The following is a 19663-nucleotide window of genomic DNA, read 5'->3' as shown; positions in this document are numbered from 1 at the left end:
AAGCTTAATGAACGATGCTTAACTACTGTCTTGAATGGGACAGACCATTCCTAAGAAGAGTAAGAATGTAAGTGTTTGGAGCTCTTAGTGTGCTCCAGAACAAGTGTACTGCGGTATTTGGACAGAAACTTATTTAAAAAGGACATACTTCATGCCTGAGTAATTTTACCAATGGGAAACTATTTAGAACCCAGAAGAAACAGGTAAAACCCCAAGGTTTAGTTTGACTTTTTGTTCATACTCCCAGTGCCTCTCAAATTTACAATAGACAACAGACTGCCTTCATGCCTAAAAGTTATCTCGTAATTCCCCATACAGGGACGCTGTAATTTTGTTACAGCCATCAGCCAAGCCAACTCGCAAGGAGGTACCATCCAACACATTGCCCATAACCCCTCTTTCAAGAAGCCCTAGGCAGTCATGCTCAAATAGTATATTTTCCTGAATTATACATGAGAAAACCATTTATAAAGAGTGCCAAGAGGCTGTCTAGCTTTCATGGCCATCCTATTTTTAAATATTAATATGTTCAGAAAAGTAGACCGCATGATTTGCATGGCTAGCAAAATGAGACAAGTTAGTTTCATGTCAAGGTAAACAACTAAGTTGGTAAAAAGAAAACACCATAGCTCCTAATTACCCCCATTATATTTCTTTCACCTTATACTTCACAAGTCATGTCTTAAATACAGAGATGACTGATACACAATACAAGCACTGTTTGTACTCACGGGGTTTCCAGCATGACCCTGCACACACTAGCCATGGTGCTTAAGCAATCTGTAGTATTCTCTATCGGTAAATTTTTATTCTGCAGAAGAAGATAAACAGTTTCTAACTCAATTATTGTGAGATATTATACTACAAAACCTAAACCAAATTGGTGATCGGTTGGCATGACAATGTGGAGGAATTAAAAACTTCAACACAACTATGGTATGTGAGGCTAGCCTCACACTGGTTTTTAAAAATGTTACAATACAGATTAGCGACTTACAGAGCAAAGTCTACCACATGGGTTTTGCTTGCTTGTTTGTAGTTCAAGAAATACACCACTGACACTATTGACTTTTGGGAAGTTTTAAAGAGCAGGTTAGGTGATTCTTTTAAAGACAGAAATTTTTATAGCCAAATACACACATCTGCTGCAATAGTAAGACTTTAAATTGTTGCAGACAAACATCTCAAATGTAAAGCAAGAGGCCATTTTTCTCAAGGCATTTCAAGTGTAAAGCAGAACTTAGGAAAAATATTTAAAAAGACAAACGTATCTTTGTATTAATCATGTAATGTATAATTATTTTTTATTAAGAAAAAGTGTACATTCTTTGCATGTAAGACAAAAATCATCACAGTTATCAGAAGACAAGCACAATACTTGTAGTGACTGGATTTTACCACTAACATTTATTTAGGTAGTTAAGGATAAATAGGGATGTGCTAAAATGTTGGAATACTTTTCCAGTTCAGGTTTCTCCACTCTTCTTCAGTAGTGTAAGTATACTTGACTTTACACAGCAAAACAAAAGTGTCTTGGGAAGGAGAAAAAGGAAGCTACATTTCAATTCCGTTCCTTATCTCAAGCACAGAGAATCAAGCTGTTTCCCTTTCAATTTTCTGAAGTTTCTGCTCTAAACCACCACCAAAATGCAGGCAACACACTTACCTCTCCTACCTTCCTCCTTGAGGAAAGCTATCACTACCAATGTTGTAATGGTATCCATTAACTTTTTGCGACACATCCACAAGATGGCTAGCTGAACTTACTCTAACCTCTACAACATCGGAGAAAGATACTTGAGGCTCCGAAAAACAATTTTGATTTCTAGGTGCCAGATTAAGACTGGTAGAAGAGTTTTGTGTTCCAAAATGATGTTTGGCCCTGCAGTGCTTTGAAGTACACTATCCAGGCCATAAATTTGTACTCTTACCTCTGACACAAACTTTGTTGTAGCATCACTTAAGGTTTTCAACATTGGCGTTGCTTCAGCGTAAAATAAAGACATTCTGTTTGCCAACTCATTATTTACTTCATTTTCTCCCTCTGCCTATAAAACAGAAGGAAAAAAGAATACAGTTGTTCTGTACATGAAAAAGATAGGTGGTAGTTTAAGATTACATTTCATCTCATCCAAGGGTTACCTACTGGGACATTGTTAATCCTCATACGGCTCAGAGTTCTTCTATAGTAGCTGAAGTCATTCTGTATAGCAGGGTTTGTCATCTATATAGATATGGAAGCAAAAGAGTTGTGACAAACTCAAGAAAAATTTAAGGACAACTTTTCATAAAATGTAATACTGAGAACAAGAAAATATTCACCCTTCTGAAGTAAAAAGGCCTGTGACATGTTGGGAAGTGATATGTAGAACATAAAGCTTTCTGGTTAAATTCTCAGATTTTTCAGAACAAGATCTAACAAGAACAAGAAAAGGAGTAGTCTCCTAAATAGGAGTTTCAAATTAGTAGGTTAAAAAAAATGGCTTTGCTAGTTTGACTCCAACAACCAGACCAGCAAATTAATTTCATTTCAGTTTAGTTCTTTGCACATTAGCAAGAAAATAGCTGGACTACGGGTGTGCACATACTAAAAGCAGCACCATTATCCCAAGAGATATGCCAAATTCAGATGAAGAAACATGATTAATATGAACTGAAACGTAACAACTGCCTAAAGCTAATATGGTATTTCATCTGCTTTCCAGTTTAATCTAACTCTAGGTCACACGAACAAGCCGAGCACAGTAGGTATTTGAGTATCTACTGCATGCTCTATTCTAGAACAGAACACAACCCAGATTGCTTCAGCAAATAGACTTGTTTTCTTTTTGCTAGCATTTGTGCTTACAAAATTACAACAAGTTCTTACCTTGAGCTCATCAAATCGGAGTGTAAAATGAAGAATTTCTGCAAACTGCTTAGCAAGAGCCTGCTCTCGCTCCAGGTGTTGCGTTGGTGAATACGGAGTGCTTGTCAGGGCTCCCAACAGACCTCGCAATCCTGCCTCTTAAATAAAGGAGAGTATTTTGCAATATACAACTGCACCTGCTTCTTATATTTCTATTGACTGATACTCTGCATGCTAGACTTAAAATATACATCTGCCAAAATACATGGTAGTTAATAATAACAGGGCTTGATGAATTGCTTCTATATACCACTGTAATCATATTTACTTACAAACTGCTGTAAAGTCTAGGTCTAATCAGCACTGACAGCCATGAAAAAAACTTCTTGACAAGTTTTATTCAAGCTTTGTCTGCAACATTTGTGTAAAACGTATTTCAATAACCTGTCTTAGCAGATTGCAGCCTTTAAGAAAACACAGAATTCAAGAGGTACATACTTATCAGCAAAAGTCATGTTTTATTTGTTTTTAAGATAAACTTATGCTCATCTTCTAGAGAAAAATACCTCACCTTTTTAACAAAGCAGAACTTGAGCGCAAAAAATGGAAGCTTTTTGCAGGCATTTTTTCATGAGCTATGCTAATAACTGTCTAGAAGTGAGGTAACAACAGATAGTTTGTGAAAAAACAAACCAAGTCTAACGGGTTTTATCAGCTTAGACATGACATCAGTCAAGTTGGTTTTGTAAGAGGCATGAAGTGTCATCTTAAGTGTTGCACCTGCGTGAACCAAGATCAGGCATTTCCACAGACCAAATTACTTCTGGTGTTTGGGGGGGAATAATACAGTCACTTTTAATTATTCTTGGTATCAGAAACATTAACAGAATTAATTCCCAATGAATTAGTCTACTAATTTTCAAAACAATCAGCTTGTTAGTGCTTTCCAGAGTTACCTAAAAGGGTAGAGAAAGAAGATGACATGTATGCTCCCATTCTCTCTCTCCTTTCAGGTATCCACTGAAGCAAGTTTGCTTTCACATGCAAGAAGGTAGTATGCAGATATAAATAAGATCCAATCCAGTTTATGGAAAGAACCTATGCAATATGAGCTTTTATCTACTAACAAGGGGTTGACCTAGATGTGATCACATCTGAATATGCCAAATGTACTAATTAATGAAGACAAAAAACCCAAGTTAACATCATGCCGCTTACCTAGTCTTTGAGAAAATTCATAGAATTTCTTTAGTTTGCCTACTAGTGGAACAACTGCACCCCATGCCTTCTCTTGCAGCTTCTCATCATTGGGATGCTGTATTGCCTTAAATTATAAAAAAAAAAGGAAAAAAGTATGCTTAGATTAAGAATAACTGATATACTACTGGGGGGGGAATCTATACAGGCAATTATTTAATTATTTGAGAAGCTAATAATTAAAAATTCTACCTACTGAGGAGTTTCCAGTTGAGAGACAAGCCTGTACTAACCCATGCCTATTCCAAAAAGCTCTAAATACTTGTGTTGAAAATAAGTATCCTGAATAGGAAAACAACTTGAAGAGAGTATAAAGAAATTGTTAAAAACAAAGCTACTCAAATACGAAAATTTACATAACCAGATCTAGTTAATTAAAATCAACAACTTTATTGGGGTACCTCCAAGCAAAAAGTTTAGTGATCAAAGCTTCATCTTAATGTTGGTATCTATCACCAGTTTTTGAATTTGCGAAGAAAAAGATCAAACAAATTTGCTGTGAAATTCAGGCTAAATATTACAGTAGGAACATTTAAGCACAAGCATCACCAAGACATGGTGTATACCAGAGCTTTGAGGTATATATGCATAGACCTTGTCTTTACAGTAAGCTTCCCAGACAGATAAAGCCTTAAATTCAGTCTCTCCAGGTTTTTAAGATAGAAACTAGACTACTTAGCAACTGAAAATTAAGAAAACAGAAATTAAAATGCTCATAACTCTCCTGCTGTGTCTTCACAGTCAACTCCTTGATCCAAATCTGTTTAGAGCTTTGAGGTATATATGCATAGACCTTGTCTTTACAGTAAGCTTCCCAGACAGATAAAGCCTTAAATTCAGTCTCTCCAGGTTTTTAAGATAGAAACTAGACTACTTAGCAACTGAAAATTACTAAGAAAACAGAAATTAAAATGCTCATAACTCTCCTGCTGTGTCTTCACAGTCAACTCCTTGATCCCAAAATCTGTTTCAGTCAACCCTGGGCTGTGAGTTGCAGCATGCTCCTCTCTAGTCCCTAGGAAGCTTCCTTCCTGCGATGTCTACCTCTTCTCAGGAACATCTCTCCTCCTTCTCCATGGGAGCTGCAAGCTTCGTTGCCGAGACACACATTCCTGCCAGATCCTACAGCCTCTCCCTGACCATGTTCCTTCCTTGGAGAACAAATAAGCTATCTCCCATCCTAAGGGTTTTGTGTGACACAGTTACCCTCCTTAAACCTACCTTATGAGTTCAACAGAGACTGAATAAAAACTCATGGTACTTTAAAGCTGAGTATCTCAAATTCATCTAGAGCGAGCAGAGACTCCTCCTATGTACTAGAATTTCTTAAGAGTACGTTACAGTAACTCCTCAATTTAGGAGCAAAGTAACCCCATTGCTGCTTCTGAGGAAGAAGAGAAGGGGGTCGAGAGAGTATTTATTCAACCCTTTCTCAAAGATAAAGGAAAAAATGGAGTGACACGCTGTAAAAAAACTTTGCTTCTGTTCCAAACATCTACTTTAGTAAATAAAAGCCAATTAAAAGGGATTGAAAATGAGATGTCTTTTGTGTTAGGATTACCACACATCAGACTTCTCCAATTAGTGTACAAAAAGATGTCGACACTACTCAATATTGCATTGTAGTCATGCCACGCTCTGTCCAAATTCGCCACTAACTCAAGCAGAGCTTACGTGGGAATATAAAGAAAAATCAATAACAATAATTCCATAAAAAGTTTGAGAAGCATCATTGCTATTACATATGTGCATTAATATTACTGAAACAAGCGACATCTGTTTCACTGTTAAAAAGGAACATTCCAGAGCAGAAATTCAAGACAGCAATTTTAATAGACAACATGCTCTGCCAAAACAGCTCCTGCAAGCAAAGTTAAAATCCAGCAGTATTTGGTTAGGATCAGACAATGAACAACCACAGGTTGTGTGCAATCATAATGCTCTAGCTCACCTCTCGTATTTCATGGCCAGCTCCTCTATATGACTGCAAGTCTTCCAGTATTCCTTCTGCATCCTTTAACACTACATTCACCTGATTATAAATTTCCTTTTCAGATTCTGTAGGTTGGGCATCTAAACAGCAGAACATATTAAATATATATATTTTTAACAACAAAATGGAATTCAATAGGCACACCATCACCTACGGGACAAATTCTTCATGCAGCAACTCATCAAGAATTTTCATTCTCTGAAGAGCTACTACAGTGTATGAGGAACTCCAAGAGAGTAATTGTATTCATTTTAGTAGTCTTTTAGCTTCATTTAGCATCCCAAAAACCCACCTGGAATCTATCCTTCCTGACTTACTTAAAATTGGGTTAGGAGAAGAAATCCTGACAAGTCATCTTTATGACTATCATATCAATCTCGCCTCAGAGTGCAGTACAAGCTCAATGGAAGAGACTTAGGTAAGCACTCAAAAGACACACTCTAGATATTACAGGAGATGTTCATGTCTGTTGTTACCTGGAAACACTGCATCACATTATTTTCCATCTTCCCTGCCTCCCCTTTTACTGGTTGGGAAAGGAACCATATCTTTTACTTCTAAATATATTTAATTCTCAAAACATATTCTTTATTGCACTAATTGCAACATCTTCTTGTTCTCAACTCTGATCTAGTGTAAACTTGTTCTCTTTTTTTTTTCCTCCCCCCTCTTTAAGGATATATGCTGTCTCCCAGTTTTTCTATAATTAGCTAAAGACTTTCCAAAAGTATATTTGATCATCATTTCAAAAAAGCTACACATACATGTTTAAAGAAATGTCATTCAGTAAGAAGTATGTTTTGAGAAGAATCAACAAAAGGCTTTAACCTTTAAAAATAATCACCTAGTACAAATATCTCAGAGACCTGGTTTACCTGATATGAGATCAATTTTTCTTTTAAAATTCTGATGGAAGCTAAGCTATAAGATTAGTTCCTTTTAGATTTATATAAAAAAAAGTTAGTTACTGAAGCTGCTACTGAAGCTCTTACAAAAAAACACACTTCTCTGTTTACATGGGCAAAATATGTTATGAAACAAGTATCAGGATATTTTAATCCATGATTTCCAATGCCAAAAGTCAGGGTATTAACAATAGCTTCTTTTTTATAGGGACAAACAAAAGCTATACGGATAATATAGCCTCATGATTTTGTGCAGTTTAAAGGGTCTGGAAAATGTCTTTTTAAAAGTGCTTTTTCCATGATCCATATGTATAACTCCCACTAACAGTGATGGAAGTTAGGTACATACTTACATTCAAAAGAAAAAAAAAAAAATCACAATATCTTAGTGTTACACACTAGAAAAAAAATTAAAAAACAAAGTTTGTATGAGGAGAAAATAAGTTTCACATGCATTGCCTGTCTGGATTTTGCTGTAATTTTTGCATAATACTTCTTATTCTTATGGTTTAATGCATAGAGAGTGGGCATTATTAGCAAATATGCCTATTTATATAGACCTTGCAACAGTTTAACTGTGATATTTTGAGGACCATCAAGAATTAGCACAGGTAAAAAACAAGCTGGTCACTCCTTTAAAAAAAAAAGTATAAGAGCACCACATTGATTAGGCATCGAGTAAAAGTGGCCAGTGCTGTTTAGATCATCACAAAGGTCACGTTTATAATTTTGAAAGCTGCTGAAGACTGCTGTAAGAAGTGATGACAAAAAAATGAGGGAAAAGAGCAGACAGGTAAGCACCAGTTGACTGGCAGCAGTTCATGCACAAACATGAAATGCTATAGTGAAATACAGACTAAAACATGAAGCTCTGTAGCATTCCAGATTGTGGTGTTAAATAATGCAATCAAGACTTGCCACTTGGATCGTCTCGCACTGAGCGCATCTCCTGCCTATTTAATTTTTCATGCCATTTTTTCGTTACCCTCTCTAGTAAGGAGAGTTCATTTTTCAACGGCGGGGCAGGGGGGCACAGCAGAAGGGCCCACGAGAACTCCTCCTCCTTTCAAAACCCACCGACAAGCAGAACAGATGTAGTACGATGACCTTCCAAGTTTAGAAACGAAAATCATCTTCTAGATACAAATTAAGTCTTCACTGAACAGCTGGCTATGCAAGTCAACACCTTCAACACCTCTGTTCGTGTGTTTCACTTAGGATGTAATCAGCCAACTACTGTGTTTAATTTCCCTAAAATGTTCCAGGAAACCTAAAACAATGGTTTATACTTAATTTGTTGGGGTGGTAGGTTTTTTGGGGTTTTTTTTGCTTGTTTGTTTTGATTATAACAAACTTATAAATATACATGTTTTAAAATTCATTTTGGTGCACCTAGTCCTCTCCAATAGAAGAAAGCTGTAAACCTAATTTGTCCCAACTAAGTTCCTCTCCCATCTGTAATTCTTCTGCACCTAGAAAAGAGCTCGAATTTAAAAAGTAAACCTAAATTCTTTTATATTCACTTCACAATACATTTAGGATGTATTAGGATAGATTTAAAAAGCACAATATAGAAAAATCTTCAAGCCCTAGTGCTGGCTGGCTCAGAGCAACTGGTTTATTTGATTCTCAGCACAGGTTAGAGCATTGTGTTCTGAAAGCCCATCACAGATGGAGAAAGAGGGAAAGGTTCCTCATCCTCCTAAGCACTACTGTAATCTTGAATAGATGGAGGTAGCATTCCCAAATATCCGTATGTGCCCGAGGACTGAAGCTACGGGACTTTCACTAGAGAATCACTAATTGTGGAACTCGTTTTCCTCAATGTGGAGTGCACAGAGCAGGAAAGAGAGTTACTTCTGGAGTTAGTCTTGACAACTAAGAAAAAGCAACGAGCAATGCCAGGCACCCAAACAGCAGGATGAAGGAGGCATACAATTTCAGGGATTTCCCCTTTCCCCTTCCATGGAAGGGGAAGTTCCTGCTACAACTTTATGACAAGGCTTTGCCTTTACCCGGCAACATTTTCCATAGAAAGAACAAATACAGTAAGCACAGCACACTGAAATGTTCTGAGGTTTGATATTGTTGCCAAAGGAGCCGACCCCTGGTTATTCAGGGTAACTTTCCCATTTTTAATCCAGTAGTAAGAAAAGTGAAGACTGAGGTCCCTCAAGTAAATGGGGAGTTCATCTTTAAATTAATTTTAAATTTAATCAGAACATTACTGCACTAGATGCAATATACATTTAGAGTTCAGAAAGCTCACACGATAACGTATTGAAGACAAAAGAGTAGACTTGAAACAATATACAAATGCTGTTATGTGAACTAAATGCTATGGAAGTATGACAACATACTGCATGCGGGGAACACACACATTTATTGACTATTTAAAAAAAAATATTTGGCTAGCCTACATAACTAGTAGGGAGAGAAATTTGGGATTAAAAGTTTATACTGCACAGCAAACACTATTTAAACTGATATTTTTTCCCAGGGAAGAACACATCAAGTCATCTGAAAACGTCTGGGACAAAACTCACAAGCAAGGGAGAGAAAAATCCCAGACTGCTGGAGATGAAATAAATTTATTCATCTCTGTCATCATTACTATGGAGAATGCTATCTTTGTGGCTCCTCTGAAACCTAGCCAAGTTCTTTGGAGGTAATGCAGAATACTTTCAGCACTAGCTTGAGATCACCATCTGCAACCAAAAGTACTCTGTATTTTAGCTACTATTCCAATCAGTAAATTTGAAAGGATTTGCACTGTGACAGTAATGAAAGGATTTGCACTGTGACAGTAATGACACCACGTAAAAGTTGAGCTGTAAGTTTCCCACGTTATAGGTGGCTGTTTTATGTTAACAATATTGTCCTTTACAAAGCTGTGCATTTTCCTCTGCTCATGTTGAAGTGGCACTGCAGAGACTTTAGTAGAATACTTAAGGCAACTATTTGTTTCAAATAGGTACGGTGAGGTGAATGACCAAAGAAAACATAAGCTTAACCAGTGTTAAGGCAAGGAAAAGCCAACAGCCCATTATATCATTTATCAAAACATTTTTTGCATGTATTCTGATAGTCAGTCACACAAATCACTGGAATCTAGCACCAAGACAAATATCTGAAAAAAAAAAATCTTAGAAACCAGTCTAAAACCTTTCTAAATTTGAAGTTTGTATCCCTATAAAGCTTTATGGACATTAGATTTTTAGCTCTTTATGGTATTGTGCAAGAACCGTTTAACTAGTCTGCTCACTCCAAAGATATATATGGATTTAAGAACAAAAGATTTCAAACTGTGTATTATTGGGCCAGGCATAACATAGAATTGGCAAATTTGTTTTTAATACAGAGCTTACTTGCTCTTCCACATAAAAACACAACGTTAAGTACCACAAGATTAAGTGCCAAGTCTTGAAGAAAGATCTTGACTGTGTCAAAGCCAAGATCCTGTCAAAGCAAGCTATCTGAAACAGAGTAGAAAGAAGCATGGATACACAGTATAGCAGCAGAAACAAACGCAGGACAGGGTCCAAAATGAATAAAGAACAGCCTAACAATTCAGCCATAATATAAGTCACTTAATTTGACTGCGTATGTAAACATTTCATGTCAGCAACCTGCTTACTCTCATGCCAAATCTTGTTCATGCTCAAAACATGCACTTTAAAACAAAATTGATAGCTAAAGAATCAATATTTTTTAAAAAATAGCAGCAGTTTTTACTGCAATTGATTTTAGAATTATGCCTCTTGTATCCGCTAACTTGAATAGCAGCAGTTTTTACTGCAATTGATTTTAGAATTATGCCTCTTGTATCCAGCTAACTTGAGTTTAATTTAGTCCAATGAAATGGTCAGTGTTTGCAGATTAAGCTGGAGCTTCACAACTCCAATATTCTCCCATATCAGTTCTCGCTACTTCACTAAGTCATACCTATTCTGATGATATGTGAGATTTGAAGTGGTTTTAAACAACAGTTTTGCTTTCTGATTTTTTAACACAGCCCTTGATTATCTTCCCTTTATGAATAATTTGTATGGCTATCATCTTCCAATAACAATATATTCAGAAGAGACAACTGATAAAATCAACAGTACAGGATAAGGGTTTAGAGAAGTTTTAACTTTGAACATCACTGAAGCAAAAACATATTTCTCCAAGCATTCTCTTTCACACTAGAACTAATATAACCAATTGCTACCGTTTCAAACACAACTAAATAATTTGGGGAAAGAGAAGAAGATATAATGAATCTCAAATTACCCATATCACAATACTTAATCAATTTTTTGTTATGCTATTCCATTGTATTTTATCACATGGTCAAAATGCACTTGAACATTAGTTTTCTTATTTTATGCTTGCTGATGTGCAGCTGGGTAAAGCAACAGCATATCCCAAAAGAAAGCAGTTAAGCATGCATAGCAGCAGCCAACAACTTACCTGCCATTCTTAGGCTGTATTATATCATGCAACAAAAACTAAAAGCAGAAATACTAACAATATGTGAACCTTCCAGAAGGCTTGGCATTGATCATACAAGCCATACGTCTCTTCTTTTCAAAAGCAATTTTGTCTCTATACTCTCTGAGCCCCCCTTTTAAGGAGGGATGAGGTTAACTGTCAAGTTTCAATGCCAAATCAAATAAGGTTCACATATACACCTTTCACGTGATGATGTTGGAGAGCTATGAATAGCTGTTCTGAGCCAATCTGTATATGCAGCATTATTCAGTATGCAGTGGCACACTGGAAGTGAAAAAAGAGAATCAGGTTTCATATTCAGTCCTTCCTTTAAGGTGCATGTATCTCCTTGCAATTTCAGTAAGTCTTCAAATAATTCAAATTGCTTTTAATCAAAACTTTAAAAAGAAACAGAATTTTGGTTTAAAACAAGAACCATATGAAATTCCCACAGCAAATATAATTTGAAAGCCCTCCCTGAAATAAAGATTTTACGTTTTAGAAACTGAGGTTATTGCTTTCTACAAAAGTTTGCTGAACAATTATCCATAGCTCAGGCATGCAAAGCTGTTAGAAGAATGGCAAAGTGAAAACATACATTTAGTACATGACAAATGCAGTCTACTGCAGGCAAAGAGTAATAGATATATAAAATCATCTTCTCACTTTCAAAATCAAGGAAAAAATTTGGCCCCTGCTCAAGGTCTGTGCATGTCAAAACTTTTAGAAGGTTCCCCATGTTAAGGTACCTGCCAAGACAAGAATGAGAGAAAAGAAATTTTTGGTTTTATAAGAAGGAACAGCCCAAATATAGTTGATTGAAGCGGTGGGGGAAAGAAGACCAGAGAGTTCCATCAGGCATGAACCCGTCCTTCAGGCTGCTGCCCTGATGGGTGGAAGGAGACCCCCACCTCGAGGACGTACAGCTGGTGATCCCAGAGATGCAGTGCAGCTTTCCTGTAAGAAGTGACTATGTCACCAACATCTTCACAGCCACCCCTTCGAAAAAGGGGTAGAACTCCAACTGAAGGCATCGCCAGTGACTAATTCTGTCCTGGTACACCCTAGCACCAGTGTCCTGAGCAGGAGTACCATGGTGAGGGCTAAGTGCTGTAGTTGCAAACATTGACATGATAGCCATGCTACAGATTTCTACCTGATGGGACAACAGAAGGAAAGAGCTTTAATTTTCTCAGCCCTTATAATTTTGTCAGAAAGCCATTATAGAAAACTACATCAAGACACATCATTTCAGTGTGCAGAAAATGCTAATGCAAGTATGCCACAGATCTTTAACACAAGTTGCCTAAAACATTGGTGAAGTTAAGACAATTCCACTTTGGACTTCTGGATGTAAAAAATGCACATTAACTGCACTGTGAATGACCAAACCAGGATCAGGAATGATTTAGTACTTGCTCTTGTATAAGATAGGATTACAGTGAACAACTGCTCAGCACAGATTACTAAGGCATACTGACAGAATTTTTCGTTTTATGATTACTTGATTTGCAGGCAGATGGATGGACATCATTGACCACAGAGACCCAAAATGACTAAGCACAAGGAAAGAAAATTTACACAGTAGCATGATGGTGGCTTGGCTACTACTGCAGGGGGAAAAAAAAAAAAAAGAAACAGAAAACACACATGCAACTCTTTCAAATTGCAGATTTGCAACTGAGTCCCCTAGCCTTCACTGCAGCAGGTATAAGCAACCCTACTGTTACCATTTTAAATGCACCAGCTGTGAAGGGCCGAGAGACTTACTTTCAAAATCCAAGAAAAAATGTGCTGCATTGTGGTCTATGTCCCTGGTTAGCACCTTAATGAGATTACCCATGCCAGCAAACCTAAAAATAAAAATGGCAAAATAATTTAGTTCCAATAACCACCTCCTATTTTAAGTACATGCCTGGGGCTCACCGGAGCAGGGTTCCTGTCAGGTTTTGCACACTGGATTCATCACCTTCTGGTGGGAAGTAGAAAACGTGCACTGTACAGCGCATTTCCACTCCCCTTCTTCTCAGGGAGGAGTGATTATTGAAAAAATTAAGAGTTATAGCTTTGACAAAAATAAAGTTCTGAACTACTGGCTCTTTTTCATCTTTGTTTAATACATTTAAAGAATTATGTTACCTATAATGACTAAGCAATTGTTTTTCATTACTGCAGCAACCCACAGCCAACAAAGCCATTATTGCTTAGCACAAAAGCAACCTCAGATGGAACTGGTGTCATCATAAGCCTGATTTTTACTATCTCCCCATAATCCAAAACAAATTTCAGAATGCCTCTTAGTAGTAGTCATCTGTAGCCAATGAACAGTTTTTCCCATCAAATCATGTAAAGTGACAAGTTAAAGGCATTAGATTTTTCCAAAAACAGGAGATAAGTTTCAACAGTTCTTCTTATGTTTGCTGTCACATCCCAGCTAAAAGAAATGAAAAGTGGAAGAAAAATTAAATAGTCATTAGATTAATCTAGGTCAGATAAAGTAACAAAACAGTTTCAAATGCTACCGTAAGTTTCAGAAATCAATACCTTCAGTAGGACTATGAAAACTGCATTTCCTAACAACGCAGCCTTTTCAAGGACCCTCCCATGTTTTACAGAGGCTGAAAACATACTTAAGAACCATTGTCCTGAAATATTAGGAGTTCACTGGAGTGCTGCTGCAAGACAAACACAAGACACTACCCAAAAATCTGATTTCAAATTATTTAAGAATAAGCCATCAACAGTCTGACATCTGGATTCAAGCATAAAGATCTAAAAATCAAGTTTCAAATCAGTGTAACTATACCAACCTACCAGTGTATGTATGCCTTTTTTTTTTTCTTCTGATTTTTTACTTTTACTGAAGACTGATGTTTACTTGGAGGGAGGTCGCATGACAGTAAGAATTCTTAATTTATTAGGAATCAAGAAAACTGAACAATGTGAAGTCAAAACAAATTGTCTGGCAAAACAAATTTTCAGCAACCTGTGTTGCTGATTTCTTGAGTTCCATAAGAAAAATGCAACTGGTGTGCAAGGGAAAAGCAAACTAAGAACAGCATGCAATTTATTTTTCAGGATCCACAAGATTCAGCAACAATCACACAGTCAACAAAAGCTAGAGAAGGAAGTGGGAATTAATCCCACGTTGTTGAAAATTACCCAGTCTTTGCTCCAACAACTAGTTACATGAGTCTTTGCTCCAACAACTTCTACAGAATGACCAACAACAATTAAAAAAAAAAACCCCTGTATTTTTAGAAAAGCAATTTTGAGTGTAATCCAACTGATCACAGTGGATTCTGCACATAGAACCTCATCACTAGGTGTACACTCGCTTTTCTGCGCATTCAACTTTCTCCTTGAAATGCCAGAAAATGCAAGTCCTGATTCCTAAGCATTTCAACTTAGTTTTCTAGAAAGTGATCAGATTTCCAAGCCTATGAGAAACATCCATTATTTAAGGAAGTTTTAAATTAGGGTGTCCAGTTTAGACACTTATCTTCAAAATTAATCCATCAAAACGTGTTTCTTCAAAGAGGCAGCTTTTCCAGAGCCTTCTATTCCATAGCTTAGTGAACTCTTCAAATGCTACACGTGCACCAATGCTGCATAAACAAGAAACATCAGAAAGCAGAGAAACTACTGTTCCGTATCTCACAAGCATGTTCTGTAACACTAAAACCCCACTTAGTCTACTCCCGAACAATGAGGGCATTCATAATCTGGAAAAAGCTGAAACAGAGGCATTCTTAAACAAATATTTTCAACATGGGCAATAAAAAGTCAAAAGTACAAGCTGCCTAATGCTGACTGAGTCTGTAGATTCAGATTGAAGAACCAAACCTCAAAACAGTGTATTACATATGTCAATTCCAACATTAACAAGCAAGGAGCAAATACATAGCAGTGAATGGTGTTAACCACCTAAAGAGAACTCTAACTATACCTACAATTACTGCCATGCTTCAGCTCTTCAGCTGCACCATCCCCTCCTCCACCAAAATATTTTCAATACTTCAAGTAAATGCCTCTATGTAGGTTTTGCCTTTGTTTTGATATTAACCAGTCTCCTAAGAGTTTACAGGGTCATGCACATGGTTTAAATATTGGATAACATTACTTCTGAAGGTCAGAGTAGGTGCATGCTTATAGGGTTGAAATATTTTGAAGGTAAGTTTACAGAAGAGCATACAGCCACTGCAGAACAGATTGTTTAATGGAATCCCTACCACTTCCTAAAATGAGTAAGGGGTTGGGGACTCAGTTTTGCAATACAAATACCTTCATTCAGACCTTCACCCCTCAGAAAAGTCTGCCAATAAGAATACATCGTTTCTTTTCTGGGAGTGAGTTTAACAAATAGAGAAGCACAATAAAAGGTTCGGCACTACAATGAAACAGAAGATGTGAAACAAATTCAAGCAGAAGATGCAACTGACCTAATGGTAACAGTTCAGTGAACTGCCTCTCTCAGAAAAGGAGAGCAATTGAAGAGGATGAGAATGGATTAATTCAACTTCAACAGCAACAAGATGACAACATGTGATACAAGAATACATTTCAATTTAAATTAATACAAAGCTGCATGAACACTTGTTCGTAATAAAGTTCGTAACAGACCTCTTCCCTCATGCATTCAGCATACTGAAAAAAATCTTGATAAACTTTAGTCATGTCACAGTTTCGCCTACAAGATACGCGATCACATTTACTTTCTTAGCAGCAGAACATTCACCGTATATTCAGTTTTTATGGAGTGAATGGAAATCTAGCAGAAGGTGGACAAACAATATTTCTGAAACTTGTATCAAGATGAATTCTAACAGTTACTCAAGGATCTCAAGTATTCCTTAATACTGGAAGATTTGCTGTGTTTTAAGAACTGTGAAAATGACCATTCCTCCAAGTTGTAATCCAAAAAGTTAGACTTCAAGAAGCTAGAAAAAGAGCTTGAAAACTTAATTTAGACGAAAGTTGAGATGATATAATTGATCTAGCATTTCTTGGGAGGACACTTTCTCTCTCCTTAGCATTCAAGGAAATGAACACAAAATCCGACAGATAGGAATTTACTCTTCTGGTGAGGCTAAGCACTAATTTCTCAAGCTCTGAAATGGCTTTCTAAAAATGAGACCATGGTGTCACAGTGTGGAACTTCCCAGATGCATGGAAGCAGCTGTAAGGTCAACATGCAATGGCTCAGGTTAGATGGCTCTACGCTTCTGTACATTATTTTGGTTTAAAAGGTATAGCTAAGCAGCAAGAAGAGCTGACCTGTTGCACTCAGATGGAACCCTATAGAGGGGACAGTGAAAACTGACCTTTCGGAGAGGCTGCTATGTCAGCAGAATACCTGGATCAATCTAGAGTAAAGCAACCTAGCTCGGATACCTCAGGCTCCTGATTTACTAGAGATTCTTGTTTTGTTCAAGATGGCTTGTCATTTGCATTTCTGCTGGGCCCAAGACACATGAGAGAAGGTCCACTACTGGCTCTAATATTAAAGATGACAATCTGCATGTAGTAAAAGAAACAGTCTACAAAACTAGCCATTACAGTTGTCTTCGGGACCTCTTCTGCTATTTGATACCCTTTAAAAGCATCACCAGCATGGAAGATTTTGGTAGTTCTATGAAGACTTATCTTGGCAATTAACCCACCAATACTGGCATGCCCAGTCAGTACTGATTTACCAAACATTCTTTCAATTTCCTTGAAAGTCCACAACTTCAGTTGAAGTAAGTAGAATTACTGTTTTAGAAAGTCAGGTGTAGTTCCAGTTAACTAGCCCTGACATTGAACTATCATTGTCTAGTCAAGGACATCTTCCAGCACTAACTGCATCCTTCTCGAGCACACTGCCACATCAGTCAGTCAGCCCCAATTCAAGAAAGATTTGAACCTGCATAAAGACCAAAGCCAACAGCAAGTACTACAACTGACTGAGTTTTATATCCTGCAGTTGGGCTTTCTCCCAGAGCCAAATAGCTGACTCAGAACATTGACTGGAGGTGACTTTTGTGGGTGGTAACACACCTTTTGACCCACAGTTGTACCAGTGCAACTGGAACAAAATCCACACTGAAGTTGTAATCCTTATCAAGAAGAATTTTGCATGCTGCAGTCACCAACATCAAAATATTCACATGCCCAGCCTTAAGTACAGTTTAGGTCACTATCTATTTGTTCTTACACAGCTTCCGATTGTCAACCTCCGTCCAATTTTATTTTGTAGTCTTATTCAGAATACAGTACACTTCAAAACTTGCAAACTGGTTTTTCTCCCAGGGGTCTGATTGATTTTAAGATTTTATAGTGTGGTGTCCAAAGGTAACTCATTAGGTAAACTGACAGTGTAAGATTCAGTAAAAGTACACTTTAGACCACTGAAGCTTTCTCTTGCCATGAATCCAACATCATAAAATCAGAGCAGAAAAAAACCCCAATAGTCTGTCCAAAAACTGACTGTCCCTGTGAAGCTGCCCAGAATCCCCTCCTAGCATGCTCTGTACTCCAGCACAATACTCGAGCCACGTGGAACAGGTTATGTGAAATCAGAGCGCAAGCCAAGAACATGGTTTAAACCTGACCTACTTGCAGAGGAAGACATATGGAATGCCACATTTGATTACAATGATTTGGCCCATTATAGCCTTATGGGGTTGTATGATGTTGCGTGTAGTGTCATGATCAGACAAGCGGAAAGCAAAGGCATATTTTCAAAACAAGCCTTGCACGCATGCCCTTCATGCTGAAAACATCCCTGACACATTTCAATTTTTTTTTCCTAAGCTAAGCCGCCCAGGGGAAATTTAATAGAAATACATGATGCAACTAAATTCAACTGAGCACTAAAGAAATTTCCCCCTCTCACACCTGAAAGAAAAACTGTACCTTAACAAGGATTTTGCTTGCAACTGGTGAGCAGCTGGAAAACTTACTCTTGTTAAAGGTAAAATACTACAGACGTTCGTAAGGGACATTTTTAATTTTGCTTTGTTCTACTGAAGAATAGCATGCTTTCAAACTAGTTTAAAAAAGTTAAATAAATAGATGAAAAAAATGTGTTTGCGACCATTGAAGAATGCCTGCTTCAAGAAGACATTAGCTCACCTTTTGGAAAAGCATACACTATTCCCAAAACTACTTTTAATAAAGCTTAAGGCTGAACAGGAACATGCAGAGAATGAAAACTGTATTCCACAAAAACCTCATATCCACAGTCTGGAGGAGGAAGTTAAGCATGACACTATATGGAAAGCACATCTAATGAAAGAACAAACATTTTCTTCCAGGGACTGAGTTTTCCATTTTCATTGGTCACGTATGTGTGGCATAAACCTCTGAATCAGAGATATTTTGGTAAAATAGTAAATGAAAAACACTTATAACGTTAAAAGTCTTACATTATACTATAATGCTATAGTGTTATAACAGTTACAGTGTTACTACATAAACAAAGACCTAGCTGAATGTCTCTATACTTTTTTTCTAGAACAATAATCCTATCAGCCTGGCAATTGTTTCAAGGCTTACTGAACATTTTCTGCCTATAGTATCTAGCCATGAACAGGGGGTGGGGGGGAGACAGTGAATAGGTGGCTGCCCACATCAGCTGGAATCCAAGGCAGCCCTTAGCAACACATGGTATCACAGGGCAGACAGCCTATAGGATCGAGTGTCATTTTCTCTCACGATGAAGCAGTTAAGCTTCACAGGCAGTGAGAATGTATCTGCCCTCAACCTTAAAAGCTAGAGAGTGCTGCAGAGATGGAAACAGGCTTGTAAACTACATTGCAGGAATCACTCTTTTCAAAAAGTTCTAACTTTTTCCTTGGATCCAAACATGCCTTTCCGAGTCTAATGCACATTTATTTCTCTTCAGAATAGTGCTAGAGAAGCGTAGACACCTGTGCTAGTTTTGGCTGGGATAGAGTTAATTTTCTTCACAGTAGCTAGTATGGGGCTGTGTTTTGGATTTCTGCTGGAAACAGTGTTGATGACAGAGGGATGTTTTCGTTACTGCTGAGCAGTGCTTACACAGAGTCAAGGCCTTTCCTGCTTCTCACACCACCCCACCAGCAAGGAGGCTGGGGGTGCACAAGAAGGTGGGAGGGGACACAGCCGGGACAGCTGACCCCAACTGACCAAAGGGATATTCCATACCTTATGACATCATGC

The 19663-nt window shown here is 37.5% G+C and overlaps 1 protein-coding gene across 3 annotated transcripts in view; it reads right to left on the bottom strand.

Moving 5' to 3' along the window:
- The window catches only part of FAM49B (family with sequence similarity 49 member B), a 46637-nt gene that overhangs the window by 4882 nt on the left and 22092 nt on the right, over positions 1 to 19663 (bottom strand). For 2 of the 3 annotated variants that reach the window (XM_009273510.1, XM_009273512.1), the window contains exons 3-9: positions 12146 to 12228; positions 6057 to 6178; positions 4067 to 4172; positions 2870 to 3006; positions 2147 to 2224; positions 1932 to 2048; positions 732 to 811 (exon numbers count right to left, since the gene is read on the bottom strand). In XM_009273510.1, the coding sequence (XP_009271785.1) occupies positions 732 to 811; positions 1932 to 2048; positions 2147 to 2224; positions 2870 to 3006; positions 4067 to 4172; positions 6057 to 6178; positions 12146 to 12218 (713 nt within the window). In that variant the 5' untranslated portion in view covers positions 12219 to 12228. Of the gene's footprint in view, positions 1 to 731; positions 812 to 1931; positions 2049 to 2146; positions 2225 to 2869; positions 3007 to 4066; positions 4173 to 6056; positions 6179 to 12145; positions 12229 to 13249; positions 13294 to 19663 lie in introns of those variants that run through there. The other variant, XM_009273513.1, reaches the window with a different exon arrangement.

This window comes from Aptenodytes forsteri, unplaced genomic scaffold (genome assembly GCF_000699145.1).
Source record: "Aptenodytes forsteri isolate BGI_AS27 unplaced genomic scaffold, ASM69914v1 Scaffold383, whole genome shotgun sequence".
In the NCBI taxonomy this organism is placed as follows: Eukaryota; Metazoa; Chordata; class Aves; order Sphenisciformes; family Spheniscidae; genus Aptenodytes; species Aptenodytes forsteri.
This window is presented reverse-complemented; position numbering and strand designations above follow the sequence as displayed.